The sequence below is a fragment of the Buceros rhinoceros genome, unplaced genomic scaffold, assembly GCF_000710305.1.
Source record: "Buceros rhinoceros silvestris isolate BGI_N320 unplaced genomic scaffold, ASM71030v1 scaffold10115, whole genome shotgun sequence".
Lineage (NCBI taxonomy): Eukaryota > Metazoa > Chordata > Aves > Bucerotiformes > Bucerotidae > Buceros > Buceros rhinoceros.
Window position 1 is genome coordinate 37393 of NW_010414573.1, and position 21075 is coordinate 58467.

The 21075-nt window shown below is 38.1% G+C and overlaps 1 protein-coding gene across 1 annotated transcript in view; it reads right to left on the reverse strand.

Annotated features, from left to right (window-relative positions):
* The window catches only part of ITGA8 (integrin, alpha 8), a gene marked incomplete at its 5' end in the record, with an annotated part of 112583 nt that overhangs the window by 29926 nt on the left and 61582 nt on the right, over positions 1-21075 (reverse strand). The window contains 5 exons of the mRNA XM_010137137.1: positions 3556-3714; positions 5544-5649; positions 10522-10602; positions 13607-13686; positions 19282-19374. Of these exons, the coding sequence (XP_010135439.1) occupies positions 3556-3714; positions 5544-5649; positions 10522-10602; positions 13607-13686; positions 19282-19374 (519 nt within the window). The remainder of the gene's footprint in view (positions 1-3555; positions 3715-5543; positions 5650-10521; positions 10603-13606; positions 13687-19281; positions 19375-21075) is intronic.

Consider the following 21075-nt stretch of genomic DNA (forward strand, 5'->3'; position numbering starts at 1 on the left):
CACTTCTGATCTTGAGGGTCATATGTGCGCATAGACACCTCCTTTCTAGACCGAAGCATCCTAATGTACTGAGTTTGTCTGCAAGGGAATCTGTTCCATACCTTTGATTAGCCCTTTTGCTCCTCTTTATATCATTTGCAAGATTCATAATTTTATTATCCTTTCACATCCCTCATTGCCTTCAGAGAAAGATAAGCTACAAAAAAAGAATCGTCCCTAAATAAGAGTCTTCCCATGTGCACACAGGTTTGATTTGTCTTGATGGAAGAAACAACAAAGCACAAAGGAAACCTTTCTACAAGACAAGAAATTCAGCAATGGGGAGGAATACACTGCTTTGAAACTGAACAATCTAAGGGAAAATTTCAAAGGGGAAACGACTAAGCATCCTAAGAGACCTAGGTTCTGAAACTCAAGAGGAGCCAGGCACATAAAGTCCTTAGCCCTACTTGGAGATTTGAGCCAGACACACATACAGAACCTGAAGGAACCTGTCTCTCTATCCTCTTCCCATCTGAAGCAATAGATAAGCATTACCTATTTGAAATCTAATTTGTGTATTCGTGCTGTTCAGGAAAGGATGTTTAAATACCTGCTATAATGATTGTGCATCTAAAGACATATTCTGCTAAGACAGGTGGACCATTATTTCATTATTACAGGAAGTTTTCTCACAAGCTTCACAATAACTAAATCTTGTTTATCTAACAGATGCAATTGTTATCAAGGAGAAGGAAGAGCAAACTAAAAAAACTTACTGTAGCACCAGTCTACTCAGGACCTCTCCCCTCCTGACAGTAATGCTCCTACCTCTAGTTCTTAACTGAAACTTAGAACAGAACGCAGTGGCTAGGGGAGGGGGCTGCTGAACTTCTTTTCATGTACTTGCAGCCTGATCAGTGGCTTTGAGATGCTAGGCTTGCAAATACAAACACAGCCACTCAGCTTCTTGCTCCTCACAACTTTTGAAAAAAAGGTGGAAATGGGGTGGAAAAGACTAATAGAAAAAATCATCAGAAACATTTTCTATTTTCAGTTCTCATTGCCTCTTTCTTCCTCCAGAGAAACTAAATAAAAAAGTGGAATCCTAACCTCTTTTTGGCTTCCTGGGCAAAACACAAAAATCTAGCCTTAATGTATTTGGTATGCATCAGGTTTTTTTATATTCTTGTAAGTATATAGTGTAGTTCTGTTTCTTTAAGCTAGAGACTTTAGCTCCTGTGGTTGTGAAGAACCCCTTTCACTAGAAAGATGTCTCTACTTTCACCCACTGTACCAAACTCAAACCCCTCCTGGTATGCAAAAAACATATAGCACTTTCAGCATTTGGAACACAGCTCTCACAAGATGTTTAACGGGCTACTTGTTCAACTCAAGAAGAATTGTTTACTTCAGAACAGTCTGGAGTCAGTTATGCTTAATACATTGGATACCTTGTTTTTGATGGGATAATATGCAGAGAGCTGTGTTTTGCTAAATCTTCTGACTTAGAGCCAAACCAAAAGAGCCAAAGCTCTTTTGGGGGGATGTACCATCACAAACACTCATCTTAAAACAGCCTTTTAAAAACTGGCGTATCAACACTTTACCAAGGAGGCTGCTACCAGGCTTCCCCTTGTTACTGTTTCCTTCAAACTGAGATCTCCAGCTCTGCTATAAAAGAAGAATGATGTCCATGGAAGGCGAAGCAATTTGGATGGCAAACATTTGAGTATGAAAAAATTGGCAGGGGAGTTTTTTCTTTTTGCTGGTATGATTAAAGTAATTACAGAATAATTTCCAAATAGAAAAAACAAAAACCTGTTGTGCTTCTGACAAAGTTGTAATTTTTCTGAGATAATATATATTAAATAATAAAATAAATGTAGACTATATGAATCCTTTTATCAAGTGGCAATACATGAAACTTCCCTTTCTGGTGTATGTTCCATGGAGAATTCCAGTCCATAGTTTCACTTTATAGGATATTCAAAGCATGTTCTTTGAAAAATTAAAATAATTAACACTTTAAGACAGTAAAAAATACACAGGCTATTAAAATTACTCCCATTTTACATATTATACTGTCTCATATGATGTTGAATGTAACTATAATATAAAATATAGCATATGATATTAAAAATATGTATCTTATCATGTACTTGGTGTAAGGAAATAGCCCCTGGCAACAAATCACGCTGAGAACTGACTGGCTTAGAAGCAGCTTTGCAGAAAAAGACATGGCTTAAGCTGCACTTGAGCCAGCAGTCTGCTCTGTCAGCAGCGAGGCCCAACAGCATCCTGAGCTGTATAAACAGGAGCACTGAGGAAGTGATTATTCCCCTCTGCTCAGCACTCTTTAGACCACATGTAGATACGCCATCCATTTTTTGAGCCTCAGCGGAAGAGAGAGATCAGTATACTAGAATATGTTCAGTGGAGGGCCCCCCAAGGGGTGGAGCACTGGTCCTGAAGGGAGAGGTGGAGAGACTGGTACTTATTCAGACCACAGATAAGAAAGCTTTGGGGCAATCAAAGCTAATGGAGGGAGAATGTTATCCCAAAAATGGAGCCAGGCTTTTCACAGAGGTTCCTAGTGGGATAATGACAGGCAATGGGCATAAGTTATAACAACAGAGGTTCTGACAGGATGTAAGGAAAAACCTAGTCCCTGTGAGGACAAAGAAGCAGCAGCAGAATTTGTCCAGAGAGATTTTGCAGTCTCTGTTCTTGGATATTTAAAGACCAGACTGGACAAAGCCCTGAAGAATCTAGTTTGATATCTCAGCTGACCCTGCTTTAGCAGGATGCTGGATCAGAGTACTCTTGAGAACTCTTCCAATGTGAATTAGCCTATGATCCTAAAGCCATAAATCACCATACAATTTACATCAGCTGTAAAATATTTGTATTGAAATAAAAAACCCTAAAATTATGTTCCATCCTTCAACAATACCTAATGCTACAACTGGAGGCTGTCCGCTGTCTATTAAATAAACAGCTCTAAAAAGTCCATATCTTTCAACTTACCGATGTTGCATTTTTGTGCTATAAAGGATTTTCCCCACCGCTAACAGGTTCAGATGTAAGATCTTTTGATAAACAAACTAGGTTGTATCAGACTCAGCTAAAGAGCTACATGCATCCCTTGACATAACATCACCTTTGGCAGTTCACCTGCTAAGCACTGGGGTGCAGATGACTTTCTGAATTAGTGTACTCCTTAGAACACAAGAATTTTCAGGGTCCCATGAGAACTGGAAAATTTTATGTCATCTAGTCGCAGCCACATTAAATATGACCCTCAAGAAAATCCCTGCACATTCCATTTAAAAATTATCTTGTACCTCATGCTGCAACACTGATAAGAAGAGTACAGAAACCAAATGCATACCATGCAACCCAACTGCCACACTAGAAACGTTATAGACTATCTGTATCTTGCTTCTTACCCAGGAAAATGATCTTGGGGTCATTGTAAAAAAATTATCCAAAAGCTCCATTCCATTGTGAAGTACAGGCAGAAAAAATCAAGTAAATCACAGACAGAGATGGGAATAAAAGGGGCTGACTTACCTTTATTTGCATTGTATTAACAGGAGAGCTTGTTTGACAGTGCAATGGTCCATGTGTCTGAATATGAAGAATATAAAGAAGAAATTCTTCTCGGTTGGACAAAGGCCAACCGACGTGGAGAACTGTATTGTTGATGGAGCTTGGTCCTATATTGTGCAGCTGTCAAACAAATAGCATCAGTACTTTCCAGAGTAGTAAATAACAATAAAAACCACAGCAACCATCACCTGAGACATTTTCAAATTCTCAGTGTCCACTTCCTGGAAGTACTTTGGGAAAGATGTATAGATTATTAATATAATTTATTGATGGAGAATCTGTGGCAGGTAGGGGAAAAAGGCCTCTCCACATTAGTCACAAAACCAGTGGCACATCTGGGAAAACAACCTTTTTTGTCAGTCTGTATTCAAGAAACCCACCACCTTTCCCATGTTTTCCTACATATGAAAGAGCTGAAATTGCCTAAAAACATTTTAAAAACTGAAACCAAAACACATTAGCAAAATACACTGTACAAATATATACAATGAACCTTAACAGAACATACTTGAAAATAGTATCTGAAACTTCGGGACGCAAAAAAATCACATTTCAGGATGCAGGAATAGAAGGTATAGCAGAGCTTAATTTTGGTTTTGTGGTTAAGAACTCTATTTTCAATGCTTCTCAGTTCAAATTTCCCCAAAAGAAAAGAAGGAACCACTTTTCCTAAAGTAACATCCCAGGACACTATTCTTTTCTGGGAAAATGAGTAAAGATAGAAATAATAGAAATTTAAAAATACAGACTATTAAACTAGTCTTTCTTGTGTCAGTTTACAATTTGAATATATCCGATGACCACAGGAAATCTGGATATGTGTTAACACTGGACATAAGAGCTAAAGAAGAACAGCATGGAGCTTTACTCAAAAGTTTCTGTACATGAGAACATTCTTTTTTCAAATATGTAGAATTTTTGACTGATGAGCTTTATTTAGAACCAAATAAAACCCACTTAATCTTACATTCTCTCTAGGAAAGGGTTTTTGTGTGGCTGTTTGGACATTTTTATGCTTTGATGATATCAATAAAGCATAAAAACAATGTTTTAAATCACTGTTAACTACTTTTTACTACATTTGAAGTCACATATATAGTTCCACAAACAGCCCAAATGCTTGAAAGAGGAAGATGTTAAAGATTTTTCAGTATAGAAAAATGTGTTAGGATCAGGAATTCACAAATATTTTGTGTTTTAGAGTTTGATTCATTACAGTTTAGTATCAGCCATCATAAATTGTAATTTTACTGCTGATTAAGCTCAGTTGCTTAAATTTTCTTGACTGCTAAGTTTCTGAGTTACAATCATATTTGAAGCACTCTGTTTTACCCCCTAGAGGAAAGGTCATCCATCAGATTCCAAAGATGGCCTGTACATCCTGTATTCACTCAATGTACTTTTTTCTAACCCGAACTCTTTTAATTGATGAATCATCCATAGGAAAGAAAACAACAACAATACAAGGCAGAAATATTTATATTTCAAACATTAAGAGTTATTTTCAATAGAATATTTTCTGAGCAATGAGGTAACAAGTAACATGGATGTTTACAGGCTGTTTTTCAGTTAGTTAAATGTTAAAGGAAACATTTTTTCCTGTGCATAACACTCACAGTTTTTAATGAGAAACCAAGCAAATAACTGAAAATATTTGCCATTGATTGGAATGACCTTTTAAGCACTGTTTTTAATTCTTGTCAAACACCCAAAATGTTTATAGATCTCTTAAACGTTAAAGACAGACTCCTAGCATAAACTAGTATCTCCTCCACTGACATGAACGGGTAGTGGAGTTGCGAACTCCCAGGTTAAACGTGGGTCATGTGCTAAAGTCAGCATATTTACAATGTGCCTTTTTCTAGTTGCAGATAAAGAAAATCAAGCAAATTAGTCACGATTTCAATGGAAACAGCATGAGGTCCTGTGGCAATATATATAATTTTTACCTCATAGATGTGTTCTACTAAAGGACCAAGTTCCTCTTCTTCTGTAGGTTCATCTTTGGGTTCCCAGTTGTGAAGTGGCAAAATAATTGTTGGGGGATGAGAAACTCTGTAATATAAAAAATAGGTTAAAGCAATGACTGTTACCAGTGATTGTCTGCATTATTATTAGAAAAAAAATTAAGACCACTATAGAAACCTAAGCCCTTAAGGGCATTTTATTTGGGCACATTCATTAGAATTAGGTGAGGTGAACAATACCATACTTCCATGAAGTACCACCCAGTCCTTACAGACTACTGAGAGTGTGCATTTAGTTTCATACTTCCTCTGATGGATGGTCCTTTCCAGACAAGGGAGTGACTCTTTCTCTGTTTAGAGAAAGGAATGCAGTCTGTTGGCACTTACATAATTCTCACTGATGAGGCATCTGAATATAATATCCACTACAGTAACGATATGTAAATAAATCCATTTTCTCACTTCCACTTAAAGCTTGTAGATGTTTAATGCTATGCATCCTACTACCCTGCAATATGTGAGACTCACCTGGAGTACTGTCCCCAGCTCTGGAGTCCTCAGCACAGGAAAGACCTGTTGGAGTGTGTCCAGAGGAGGGCCACAAAAATGATCAGAGGGGTGGAGCACCTCTCTGATGAAGAAATGCTGAGACAGTTGGGGTTGGTCAGCCTCGAGAACAGCCTCTGGGGACACCTTATTGCAACATTTCAGTACTTAAAGGGGGCTTATAAGAAGGATGAAGACAGTCTTTTTAGCAAGGCCCGCTGTGACAGGACAAGGGGTAATAGTTTTAATCTAATAGAAGGTAGGTTTAGACTAGGTATAAGGAAGATTTCTTTTTCAATGGGGCTGGTGAAACACTGGCGCAAGTTGCCCAGGGAGGTGGCAGATGCCCCATCCCTAGAAACATTCCAGGTTAGGTTGGCCAGGGCTCTGAGCTACCTCATCTAGTTGAAGATGTCCCTGCTCATCTCAGGGAGGGTTGAATTACATGACCTTTAAAGGTTCCTTCCAACCCAAAGCATTCTATGATTCTATATTTATTTAACTGCTCTGACTGTAGTGTTCTGTTAACGTTTGTATTTGAACCAAACATTTTATTTCCCATAAAAATTACAAGTTCCTTGGAGGGGTCCCATTCAGATGCCAACTTGAACCTTATTTAGTTGTTGAGAAGTTGGGAAATCAGATACCAAGAATTTCTTCTAGCATGATAGGTGAGTTCTGGCACAGACATCTATGATCTGCTGGTACTGACAGCTCTTTTTGCTAAAATGGTAAGTATCACCCTTTCTTTACAAGGGCCAGCTCTCACTCAGTTCTGCCAGTTTCCAGAAACTTTACCTTAATGAAAAGCCTTAAAATTTCATTGCTGCTTCTGCCAAAGCTGGAATTTTGCTGACAGAAAGTTGTTTAAAAAAGAATTGCTAATGAGTTTTTTCTGAATATTACATTTGGCTAAAATTATGGACTTCTATCCACCAACGTTCCTTCACTTTCCCTTGAGGCTAAACAGAGAAAGCACTGCTGCAAATAGCCCCTTGAAGAAGACAAGGGAAAGTTGGGTGTTTTTGTAGCAAATGCTGATATTTTAAAATAGTTTAGTAAGAAACAAACTATTCTTGCTTCAGTTACTATGTTATTTACAGTGAATGAAACTTCTCATAGTAACTTTTTTTCAGAATACAGCTTGTCAAAGTGGCAAGGGATCCCAGAGAACAACTTAATACCATCCAGCTAAAGTACAGCTCTTCAGGACACTCAGGGGATCCTGGAGTATCCTGCTAACAACAAATACTTCCCCAGACTTCAAAAGGCCAGCAGTTTGTACTTACAAGTATGCCAGAGGACAAATTTACAAGCCAAACCAAATAATGAAAGAAATAAAACACAGTCATTAAAAAGTCATTTCAGATGAGGTACTTAACCTAACTTGTTAAATCTCTTGAATGGCTTTGTTTCCAGTATGAATTTTAATTACCGTTGTAGAAGAATAGGAGCTTCCCCGTGATGTTACAAAAGCCGACAGACACATGTAAATTAGTGCAAAAATTTGCAAACCAGAAAATGTACGTGGACAAAAAGAACCAGGCATGAGGTTTTCTATTGTACTTCCTGGGCAGTGTTTTTTTTATTACAAAGCGTGAAGTATAACTATAGACATCCAATTAAAATTACTATGGAGTCTACAAGAACATTTATTTTAACAAATTTCACAGTTATTTTGAGGACATCTGCTATTGACATGAAAGTAGCAAAATTAGGTCAAATTAAACAGAAATCCTCTCTTTTGACTATTTTATTTTAATTTAACTGAGAATATTTTTAATGTTTGAATGATTTATTAGAAGAGGATTTTTTCTAGACTTTAGGTGCAATCATCAGTCAAACGAGAATACTGAAAAACAAGAAAAAGGAAGCGTGTTCTACAGAAAATGCTTATGTGCGATAAACAACAACAACAATTCTACCAGCTGCAAATCCTCCAAGACCAAATTACTTCCTTCCTAAATCCCTCACTCCTCCAGTGCTCTTTCAGCATTGTGGAATAACAAACTATAAAACTCTTACATTTTTATAGATACAAAAGGTAAGCAGGCTAATCAAACCTCAGTTACCACAGCAACTGCCCACTGAATGAACCACCTGTCTCAGGAGTTATCTTAAGTGTCTTTTGAATAGAATATTGAAGAAGACTTCTTTCTTTCTCAGTAGAGGCAGTATTTGCACATGTCCACTATGCAAATATATATGCACGTATGCATTTGCACAATTTGATAACTACTTTCTTTTCCTCAGTAAAATGTACAGTGATTCCAGTCCCACTTCATGCAACTCTGTGCAGAGCAGTAGGGAAACAAATGCAAGATATTATCCAGTTCAAATGTGGACACAGACTCTCTTTCATTTTTATCTAGGAAATTGTGAGAAGAGCTGTTTGCTAATTAGCAAAATCTCTCAACAAAGCATTTGGAAATTTTTCTTTGTACATGCATGCGATACTAATAAGAAAACTAAAAGGCTTAAGAGGACAGTAACTGGAAGTCATTCCTCTGTATTTAATGATTTGTTTCTTAGCACTGCAGGCAGCAATTCAAGCCACTTTTTCCACTTGTGGACATGCTCTTTGTAAGAACTGAGGATGTTCTGGTCATTTTTTTTTGGTACCAATCTATTTACCTGTTACAGAACTTTTCATTAAAAAGAACATGATGGAGGCAAAAAGTTTTCAAAAGGTTTGCAAAGAATACAAAAACTTGCTAAGATTTTTCTATGAAAGTGATGCAACCTCACTGAATAAACAGAACCCACAGCACTTGAAGCAGCCATTACTGAGAAGTCTCGTGTATGTATCCATAACTATTTCACCGATGCACCGAAACTCTAGCCAGTCGTTAATCTGGGCACCTGCCCATGGCAACACCTAGCAGCTGCTAGCTCCCAACATGTTCTCACATATCTGCAGCCCAACTAACCAACACCTTTGATTCTTATTTCCTCAGCCTCTATTTCTATGTTACCTTCCCCCTCAATTTATATTTTTCACCTCTCTTCTTATCCAGCTCATTTCCCTAGATCACCACTAACTACAGAAAATGAAATAATACTCTTGTTTCTGTTCCTGTTAAACATGTTGTCTTTCAGCTGCTCCATTTCAAGAAATGTCAGCATGACCTATATTCACACAAGTCTTTGAGTGCCAAGTCCTCTTTTTTCCACCTAACTCTAGCCTTAGGGTTAGTCTTCTTAACCTGGAAGACATTTACAAAATATGATTAAAAATACTTTAAAAATCTGCATGATTTATATGAGATTAGAGCAGAAAACATGATCTGCATGATTTGCACTAGATTCTCTGGTGGCACCAGGTAGCCAAAGTATTGTCTTAGAATTTGTAACAATAAATTGATTTTTATAAATCCATAAAAGCAAAAATAAGTGCATTTTTATTTGTTTAAACTTAAGGCAGCCTCTTGAGATGCATCCTATGAGAGACATCTGCCCCTCTTGCATCAGCCAAGCCTCATGATCTGACTGTGAGACAGAAACTGGGCCACATACCTCCCGTTTTCCCCTTGCAGATTTGAGAACAGTTAAGGTCCAGAGCTGTAGTTTGAGAAGAGGAGTTGTAGGAAATCGGAGATCCCAGACGAAAAGCATTTTGGGCATTTACTTGCTTTAAAAGCACATCCTGCTGACTTCCCCTAGGATGCCAGGATACAATTCCAAGATTTTACAGGGTAGTCTGAGATTCTTATCACCTAATTGCATTTTACAGTTTCCAAAACTAAGATGTATGTGAAAATAGAGATAGAAATAATCGTCTTTGATCATATCCTGTGTTTATCTAGTTTCGGTATCCCTTGTGTCGGTGGACAGGCACCTGCTTCAGACAGAAATGTAAGAATCCTACAACAGCAGCTGGCTGATCTCTTGCAGTAGCTCATTCCTTATTTATTTCTCCAAAGACCTCACTCTGCTCTCTATTAGTATATGCCTTGCCATAATGTGTTTCATCATTTCAGTCACAGAAGCAGCAGATACTGCTTTGGTATTCAGAATTAAGTGCCTAAGTGGTTGCACAAGCAGACCTATATATATGAACAGTCATCTTTTACTAGAAACATCCACACACAATCTGAATGTCCAAATAAAATGTTGGCTCTGACTGGTGTTACTACAATGTGGGATTCTACAGTGTGCTGCATCTGCACAGGCACTCAGTCAGTTTACTGGAGTCCATGTGGGCAGCCCTGCCCTACATGACCTGGTAAGTCTTCAGTAGCTCGAGCCTGCAAGGTTTGCAGGGGTGACACTCCCTCCGAATTCTCAGGTGTTCTTGGTGGATAAGGTGTTTGGATTATAACATGGCCAAAGATTCACAATGTGGAATTTTTACATGTGGGGAGATTTGATTAAAAAAAGTTACCACTATGAATTGAAATGGTCGAATACTTACCCTCTGATCTGCACTTGAGCCATAGCACTGATGTTGATATGGAGGTTAACTAAATTGCTGGTGGGATTAATCTTGTTAGAACTGGAAAAGATATGTGCAAGGGTTACAGAAAGGTTATTTAGCAGAAGCCTAGGTTGTTACAGATACAGCACTGAAGACAACAAGGCCTAGAATTAGGAAGCGATGCCACTGGACATATTACAGCATGGCTGTTGCCACTCTTCAGTCTTGTAGGACACTGGTATTTAAGTTTGATATTATTCGGCTCATCACATGGTTAATAATGTAATCACATGTTTAATAATATAATCAACTCATGTGTGAATATAATGATACAAATTTACTTAGCTCAGAAGATGGATAGGAGTATCTTAACAATACAAAGGTGTTTCAGGCCTTGGAGGAAGGCAGTGTTAATGAACAAGATAGATTTTGTTAAAATAAAATTTATTTTTATGACTCTCCAACTTGTGACTTCTGCATGACAGTCTTTGGAGAAAAAAAACCACAACAAAATAAACTATATCATCTTTCCCTTTCTTCTTTTCTTCCCTCCTCTATCCATGGAGTGTTTACAATCTTAATCCCACTTAGCAGTGAAAACAGATCCCTGCATTTAAAGTCTAGTGCTCTCACTCATTTTATTGTCTTTTCTTATTGTAAATTCTTAGTAATAAATGTAGTTTCTCTTACTTCAAAAGGACATTCCTGTGACTATAGCCCATTCATGTAAAGAAAGATTTGCAGGTTCAAATTCAAGAGGACAGTGAAAATAAATAATTACAGACTTAGAATTCATTTAATTATGGGTTTAATGATACTACGTTTGGAGGTTTTTTCCAAGTTAGTGTGGAAGTACTTCCTTACTTCATGGAGACTAAGGTTCTATTGCTGTCACAGTTTACTGTTATCACATCTGGGTAGCATCAGTCAAATGGAAACACTCAGAGGAGGCCAGCATTCCCAGTGACTGACTCCTGAGGAGTAAAGGGCAATACTGCTTTGATCCAGGCTTTCTGGAGACAGACTGCTAAAATTAGGAGCAGCTCTAATTTGTTTGTAAATTAATGCAGATTCTCCTCAAACATAATTTGAACTTTTGATGTAATCCTCTATAGGCACTACTTTGAGTACAAAAGTACAAAAATCGATTAAAATATAAAAATTATCACGAATTTCTTAGAATAAGCTGCTCTCAATTTATATAGTGGTACTACTTTCCACAGAGTTAGAATAGAGATTTTGATCATATATATTTGGTATTCCAATCTTGCTTATGCTTTATGTTACTTTGTAGAAAAGAAAATAGTTTAAATAAAAGTGCCAGGACACCTCCCTCTCCAAGGGGCAGACAATTGCCTAGCAAAATCCACATCAGAAAAGGAATCAGATTTCAAGACATTACTCAGCCTCTTGCTTATTTCCTATAAGTAATGAACTTCAGTCTTGCAAATGAAAATATTTATTTTCTACTTAATGTTTTGGAGTAAATGAAAGGGCTCTCTTTTGAGTAACTCAGACCAGGACACTGGTCTCTGCTTCCTTTTCCTTCCACTTAGGTAATCTCCTCTTTCTGCTTTATGCATTTATGCTTTTTTTTTCTTTTAAGATTGTTTTTCCTGTTCGCTAAGGACATACAAACCGTAGTGCTGCTTGAGAATAATGAACAGAGCAGTGAGTTTTAACTGTAGGGTACATTCCCTATGCAAAAGTTGGTTTTGGTTTTTGGTTTTTTTTTAAGTAGCTGGGTGCCCTTCAGCGTTTTGATACCAGCTTGCAGAAACCGTAGCCTAACCAATTTCCTCCCTTTACATTATAGTGAGTCACAGTCATGGAGGAAGCATGAGATATTGCTACTATCTACTGAAGTTCAGACTTATTCCTCAGTAAAGCCTTGTCACTTTTTCTACAGAAAACTTATTACCTAGAAAGATCTAGCTACTCAAAAAGCTCTGAACTTCTCCCATCTCACAGCATGAAGAGGGCAGTTACAAGAGCCTCTGATACACATTTAAAATTGGATTACTTGCATTAGTGACCTGACAGTGAACAGCGGCATGGACAAGGGACCTACAAGCTACACTTTATATCTTGTTTCTCGCTCTGGAGGAGCCCATGCCCCGTTCTGCATGATGTTCAGCTTGCCAGCCAGACCTCTGGGAGAGGGCTGAGGCTTGACCAGGCACCTCATTGTCTTACGTGGCATTGATGTGCCCTTCCTGAGTTTCTGCATGTCCTTTCCTTTAAAGGTTACATTAAGGAAACATGACTTAAACATTTTAAATGTCTTGCTTAGTTACCGTAGTGAACACGATCAAGGCCCTCATTAAAGGCCAGACATTAGCAATTAAGTCTTCGTGTGTGGGGCAGAGGGCCCCATCAGGATCTCCAGTGTGTATTTGATGAGGAGAGGTGGAGGAGAAGCCCTGCCACCCACTGAAAAAGTCCAAGTTTTGTTCTTGCTGTTATCCTAACACAGCCCGTCCTGTGGTTTTTTGGCCCTGTGAAGAAGGTACTGCTCAGCAAAACCCAGAAGATGCTACAACAGCAATATTTCAGCCCCATAAATATGGAAGAAACTAACGGAAAAAGGACAAAGTTTCATCTGCACCAAACTGAAACAGTTTTATTTCTTCGTGGCAGCAGATCTGTTGAGCACATTTTAACTGCTCTCCTTCTGTTATCTAAACTGTCATGAAGAAGTGGCATGCTTTCTTTTTTCTTTTTCCAGAGCATGATATGTTTTTAAATACAGAACTTTGTTACAAAGCGATCATGGTTCATTAATTCTGAAGTGGGAAGAGAAGGGAAAATTTGGCAAATCCATAGAAGGTTATTGGATCACTGACCAAAATCAGTTAATCTGAATTTTAAGAAAATAAAATCCCCAGAGTAACTTCAAGACTGGTCTTGCTAAAATCTAACAAGGCTCAGACTGCACAAATCCTCGTGAAGAAAGCTACCATAGGAAAGCATGTGCAATAACTATTGACATTGAAGAGTTAGAATGACCTTATACATTAAACTTCAAATACCAATAGGAATCCAGAATTTAAATAACCATGCAGTTGATAAAACATCTAACCTTTTTATTTGCAGCTCAAAATTGATGCTGAAATCTGCATTTTCAAAATGCTGAACAGAAAATCGTATACCTGTAGAGAACTGAGAAAGAAACAAAACAATGGGTTACTAAAAATGGTTGATCTCTCCATATCAAGAAAGCAGTACTGTTCAACACTGCATTTCACAGACTTGTGTTGAACAATGTGGCTTTTAAAAATTAGTATGAAATAATATCATCTAGTTGTTTTCAGGAAACAATACCATCCTGCTTGTGTATGTCATCAGATGAAAAATTTGGCTAGACAGAGAAAAGATCAAGAGGAATGGAGAAGCATACTCCCAAGAAGGCAGTGGTGGGCTCTTCTTCATCCAGAAGTTTTTGCCTTACTTTGCCAAGCCAAAGAAAATAATAGCTGTCTGGCACCTCTCCATCCATGCATGGCTTCATCCAGGTCTTCAGGGCTTCCTGCTCCTCCCATGGTCTCTGTAACTGTGACATATGAGCTGCATGGCTTAGATGTTGCAGGGCTGACTCATCACCTGTTTTGGTTCTGGAGGCTAAATTAGCAGCAGCTTCATGTTTAACTTGATTTGGTTTAAGATTGCACACTGCAGTTCAGTTAAGAGAAACGTAACTTTGAAGTTATATTTGCAGTTCAGTTTGCCACAGCTTTCAGTGTGCGACCACTGAAGATAGAGTGTAAAATACACAGTCCCCAAAACTGAAGGAGATAAGGGCTTTCACTGGTGCTCCCTTTTGTTTATGCAGACCTTGCTTTCTCCCTCTGGTAATCTCCATTTGTTTGCAAGAATGGCGCAGAGTAAAGCAGAACCAGTTAATTCCGAAGACAGAATGGAATCGCAGGGCCAACTAAAGAACGAATATACAACAACATATGGTGGGGTCTCTGTAACCCTCTTGTTGGACATACTTAGAGCCCCAATATGTAAGTGGCAGGGGAGCAGGGGAAGATGCCACCTGCCCTCCATGTTACATTAGTAAAATTGTCCTGCAGTGTTTAAATTAATGTTTTTAATAGCCTCGTTTCAACTGCATGTGTTTTAAATCTGGTATTTTTTGAAATGTGAATTTTCCATTGAGACTGACAGCAAAATCTCCAGTCTGTAATCTTGTACAACTTCTTACTCCCGCCTACCTCCCCTATTGCCTGATGCTAGGATTTCCTGCCAGGTAACTTGCACGTTGTGCTTTCAGTTTGTTTTTTTTAAAGGATGGTTACATATAGCCATGTTCTCCATGCCGAGAAACAATCTTCCTGAGAAATTAATCAAAAGGCATTAGGAAATGAGAACATTGTTCCTTCATCTCTGCCAGTATCTGACCAGATTACAGGGGGGGAAAGAAGAGATGTCTGCTTGCAATACTTGCCTTAAAATACTTGGGGTAGCATCATTAGCAACAGGACGGGACACAATAATGTGGAGTTTTATGTTTGGGACCTAGGATTCAATATCACTGAAGAGGACGTATTTTCCTCTGTGGGTGTCATTTCAGATGTTTAAGCAATTCTGTTTTCGCAAGCATTTTGGTTTTTTTTTTAATTTTCATTCACAGAATTGTTTTGGTTGGAACAGACCTTCTTTCTTCACTTACAGTGGTTCATCTCTGAATCTTAATCTATCTTCAGAATGAGACTTTGCTAACATGTTTCAATTACTTTCTTCTGTTGTCCTATGCTGAAAGCAATATTGTCATCATGAAGGAAATGGCACGTTCAAAGCATTGACTTATGATGATTTTAATGTCATATGACAATTAATAAGATGATTTGAATGTAACCTCTCTTTGGAAGTAAAATCTTTAAGATTAAAAGACAATGCCCATTAAATTAAACAGAAGCTGAATAGTTGGAATAGAGATGTAATTTTAAGACCCCTTCCTGGAGATGATTGTTAACAACTGTATTTATATTTTATTCAACTTTAAAAACATAAAGACTTTTTAAATCTCCAAGTCACAATTTTCCAAGTATTAAATTCAGCATTTCTCTTACTGTTTTTACAAATCGGTCTATATAAACTTTGTTTCACTTATAGTAGAAGTAAGTTTTGATGAACCAAAGATAAAATTTTCCTCAGACAGAGCAGACATGAAATGCAGTTTTGATGATCTATGATAACCTGAGGCCTACCCTCTTATTTAACACTGAAGCACACTCCTACTGTAAGAGTTTAATAAGCTGCAGATGTTTCCCTTGTATAGATAGTCCTATGACTTTGTTAATGTCAAGCTGCCCTTGATACTGCTACTAATAATGGGGAAAGATGCTCACATGCCCTCATTGAAAACCCGCTGAGGCTAAAGGAGTTGAATTTGCTTGAGCTTGTAAGTCAGCCACCACTTAACATCCTTATTTTAGTAGGACATTCATTTTATCAGAATAGTTTAATTTTCTTTAAAAACTTCCAAGTGAAGTTGTTGTCATTCATAAAATTGCATTGTTTTCCATGTTAGTAACATCATGTATCTTTGAAATACATGACATTTCTGCCTTTACTGATAAGCTTTAACCCGTATTATGTTTGACAGGATCTAGGAGTACACTGGGACACAGAGGACTAACTTTTTTTTGAAGTCTCTTACACCGCATATGAAAGCTAAAACCTCTGGGCTCTTGAAGAATCAGTTTGGTACATACCAAGAAATTGGCAAGATTTTCTGAGCCTCCCAGTCTTCTAACCTTATTTCTATTAATTTCTAAATTTCTAAGTTGTTCTACTACAATTTAGAAGAAAACCTACATCTCACTTGCTCAGGCTGCTGAACAGGCATTAGAAAGCTCATCAGCCTGATCAATGTCACTGCCATGAATAGGTACTTTGAGCATTCTTTGCCAGTGAGATGGTATCACAGAAATTTATCTTGCATTCTGGGCCATACAGTATTGTGATATTCCTTACCATTTCTTTTTATCTTTTTTTTTTGTTTTTTAACCTTTTCATCTTTTTTTAACCACAAAGGTATTACCAAAAAGGTTAAGTAACTTTCGTGGCCAGTAAATGATATTAAGGTCACAGATTTTCAAAACATCAGAGATATACCAATTTTGATGACAATAACACATTTTCATCATGTGAAGTGTCAGACAACTCTATAGCATGCTGCAGTAATATCCATGAGTTATATCACAAACTCCTGACATAACCCTCATACTCAGTTGATCTTAAAGAGTTCAAGAATTCTGGGATTTCAGGGTGATGAAAAGTCATTACAGTGACTCAATAGTTAAGAGTTTTAGGAATGTTTGATTTTGACCTAACCCTCCTGGCCCACTCCCTCACAACTTCCACAAAGAGTCCCTTTCTGAGTATTTTGAGAATAACTGATCTCCTGCCAGGGCAGAATTGTTTTGCAAAACTGGAAATGGATCAGAGCAACCTTTCGTGATTTATGCAATTTGTACAAAGGGCTGGTATTTTGCTTTTGGAAGTACATTTGCCATCATAAATATGTTTGGACTGAAAAAGCTCAAGTCCTTTCACCTTTACCAAGCTCCCAGGAGAGCTGGTTTCAAAGACATATTTAGGCTTTAAGCTTTCACTCACTATTATCAAACACTTTTGCCATCTGGCTTTATAATGCTCTACCTTCATATGCCTTAATTTTCAAGGGTTGGATTCTTTTGTTACAAGTCAGAATATCCTTAAACATGTTATGAACCCTGCTGTTTTAGTCTACTACTTCTAAGTCTCTGTTTATGAAATATTTTGCTTAGGAATACTTGGTAACAGTGCATTTATGGCAGCCCTAGAGCTGATTCTGAAGAGAAACAGGATTAGTTATGTTATGAGAATTTATAAGGAGACAGGCAGAATAGTATTGCTTTAGTAGCCACCAAATAGCATTCCTAGAATTCTTCACACTGCTAGCATTTTGGGTCAAGGTGAGGGGCTGTAGTTTTTCCATTGCTTATGTTTTGATAGTATGTAAGCCACGAAGATTTGCTCCTAGCTTGGTCTATAGTATCAGTGCCTCTTGCATTTAGTTTTCCTTTTATTTTCCAAACCCACGGGTTTTTATGCTCTCCTTCCCCCCTGCAACTGCATCCCAATCATCCACAAGATTTTTGTCCACTTCTATATGTATCTTGAGAATTTGGTTCTGCCATGAGCATAACCAGGAAACCACTAAGCAGATTTCCAAATTTGCTGGTTTTCTGGTACAAAAAAATGATCTGCCTTGACCTGGTATTTATCTAGTGCTTCATCCCATCATTGCCTCCCATCATCCCATTATGAAAACACCATTCCTTGGAAATGTTTTCAATTACTCTGACTTTTTAGGGATTTAATTTATTGGAATAAAACAAAAACTAGCCTTTTAACCCATTTTGCTATGTCCTTCACAGAAAATGTTTGTAATACCCTCTTCAGACGTCTAGTTCACAGTACTTCTAGACAGAAGGAACCTCACCAAGCAGGTTACTTCTCCCAGTACGTAGAGTTCATTTTTCAATGGTTTCCAGCTAGTTGTAATCCCGAAGTATCTTTCTGGGACTGCTCGTGACCATGAAAGCAGATAACTGCACGACAACTGGTTTCACATTCACTTTCAGAAGTGCTGTGGCTGATCTGAAGCTAATCCTATGACTAAAACAAGCTTATCCTAGTCCCAGTCTTCTATTATAGGACCTATTTGGATCTTTTACTGAGGATCAACAGGGACTGCTTCGAGATCATAAGAAGCCAGGAAAACATCACTCTATAGAGAGTCTGAAGAGTGAAATTTTGATCTTCCATGGGACAAACCTTAACTTAGTAGAGACTTTGAAAAGACTAAAGATTTGCTTTGGTTTCTTTGCAAAGCCTCAGGTCCGATAGGAAATGCAAACAGTGGCAGTTTTCAATTAAAAGGTGTTGTTTATTTCTTATATACATTCATGCTGCTGACTACTTCATAGTTATTTGGACAGCTTTTTATCTATCTATAAAAGCCTGGATTTTTTTTTGTTAAATATTCATAGCAATTATGAATTTATGAGCAGTATTCCTCTGCAAGGGCACCTATGGCCAAACATTCCTGGGTTCAACACTTCTGGGATTGCCCTGAACTGTTTTGTCATGAAACGGGGACAAGTGACGACAACTGTGGAATGGGTAGCACTTTTTTAATCTCCAAACCTATGTTTAATCCTTATCTGCTGTCTACCATCAGTCATGATTCAGTGCCACTTTTGTCTAAAAACAAGGCTACCAATGTTCCATCTAATGTCTGGTATGTTCTATGACTTAGGAAAACTTGACTTATGTCTTACGTCTTATGACTTATTTCTTAAGAAAATGCTTAGAATGACATTTATAACTTGAAGAAAAACTAGATTCCAACTGCATTTTCAAAAATGGAAGCAAATCATTATATAAACTGATAAAATAACCCTCATGCACTCAAGACGAGAATCAGGCTAAAGAAGCCGTCATTTACTATACATATAAGTAGAAAGAATAGTAAAAGGGACAAATAAACAGATCACATTACAGATTTAGAATATCTTCCCATTATACCAGTGCAACTTCTGTGACTTAAATTGAGTCACTCTCAATTTCCCACCAAGTAAATAATTAGTTAATGTGCTGCTTATTGGGATGCATTCCGCCAGTAGCATAGATTTCCGTTTGCTCCCCTTTAAAATTCAAGTAGATAAAGATCAGTAAATGCATCTGGTTTTCCCTTACATTTGCGCCAGCCACCATGGGGTTCCCAAGATCACAAACCACCATTCTAGTTTCATTTTCCATCTTGTAATCACAGCTCAATACACGCAGTGCCTGTAACGAAACAACACAAATACGAGGTCAGAGATCACAGTGAAATGTAACCAGCTGGGAAAGTGATGCCTTTTTGACTTTGACATTTCTTTTGATTTCAGACACCTGCTCAGTGCACCATCAAAACATTTAATTAGTTATTGTTAGACAATAGGGGAAAATTGATGCCAGGGAAAAACAAACATTAAAGTTTCCTGGTAGCTTATGAGACATGGTGAGATGACTCTACTTTTAGTTTTAACATACTGCTTTGTTGCTGTGAATCATTCCTGTAGCCATAACAACTCATCAGAGAAGAGCAGGCAAAACCGGGTGAGGAGAACAGGCCTCTGTAATGAATTTCTGGCATTGGCAGAACTTTATTACAGACCAAGTTTACAACTTTATTTTCCAACTTATGGTAAAATGCTTAGAACATTAAATACTTCAGTAGAAACACAAACTGTTATGTATGTTTATAATCTAGTAAGAAAGGGGGTAGATTTTCATATTACAGAATCACAGAATCACCAAATTATATTGGTTGGAAGAGACCATTAAGATCATCAAATCCAACCGTTTACCCAGCACTGCCAGGTCACCACTAAATCATGTCTCTCAGTAACCACATCCACATGACTTTTAAACACTTTCAGGGATGTGTCTCCAGCACTGCTCTGAGCAGCCCCGTCCAATCCTTTCTGTAAAGAAATTTTTCCTAATATTCAACCCAAATCTCCACTCGTACAGCTTGAGGCCATTACCTCTCACCCTCTCACTTGTTACTTGGGAGAAGAGACTGACCCCAACCTCGCTACAACCTCCTCTTAGGGAGCTGTAGAGAGTGGTAAGATCTCCCCTCAGCTACTCCTCACAGGACTTGAGCTCTAGACCCTTTGCCAGCTTTGTTGCCCTTCTCTGGACACACTCCAGCACCTCAGTGTTCTTCTTGGAGTGAGGGGCCTGAAACTGGACACAGTATTCAAGGTGTGATCTCACCAGTGCTGAGTACAGGGGGACAATCGCTTCCCTGCTCCCGCTGGCTGCACTATTGCTGATACAAGCCAGGATGCTGTTGGCCTTCTTGGCCACCTGGGCACACTGCTGGCTCATACTGCTTACATTCTTATAAATTAAGGGGTTTTTATGTTTATAGCAGTAAGTAAAATTTAACTGCATTTCAAGCAAACAGAACAGACTGTATAAAAGGAGAAATGGCTATAGACAAGTGGAAGTTAGGAGACCCAGAGTAAGACAAACCAACAATTTTTTTTCTTTGGTTTTCCCCTCTGGCATATTCAATGAAAGAAAATACTGCACACATGTGCAGAATGTCGTTGCATCTAGTTGTTGCTATAGCTGTTGCTATAAGGCTCTCCTACTACCGCTCCTGTCATTTGTGATTCTCACAGATTAAGTGACACATGCAAGGTCATGTGCTGTATATAAAAAGACCTGGGAAATCTCCAGTCTACCAATTAATTCCTGTCTGTAAAAGCCAGCATGGACATGCTGACCTTATCATTTCCTGAGATTAAAAGAAAAGACAGAGTATGTCTTAAAGGGAGCCCATGTAAGGCATACCCTCAGTACACACCTCTTTGTACCCTGACACTTTTACTATTTGCTAGGGGAAACCTAAATTTGTTACACGGCATGTCCAGTGAACTAATAGCCTTTCCAAGCCTCTCGCAGGTTGAGATGGGGGGATTTTTACACTCT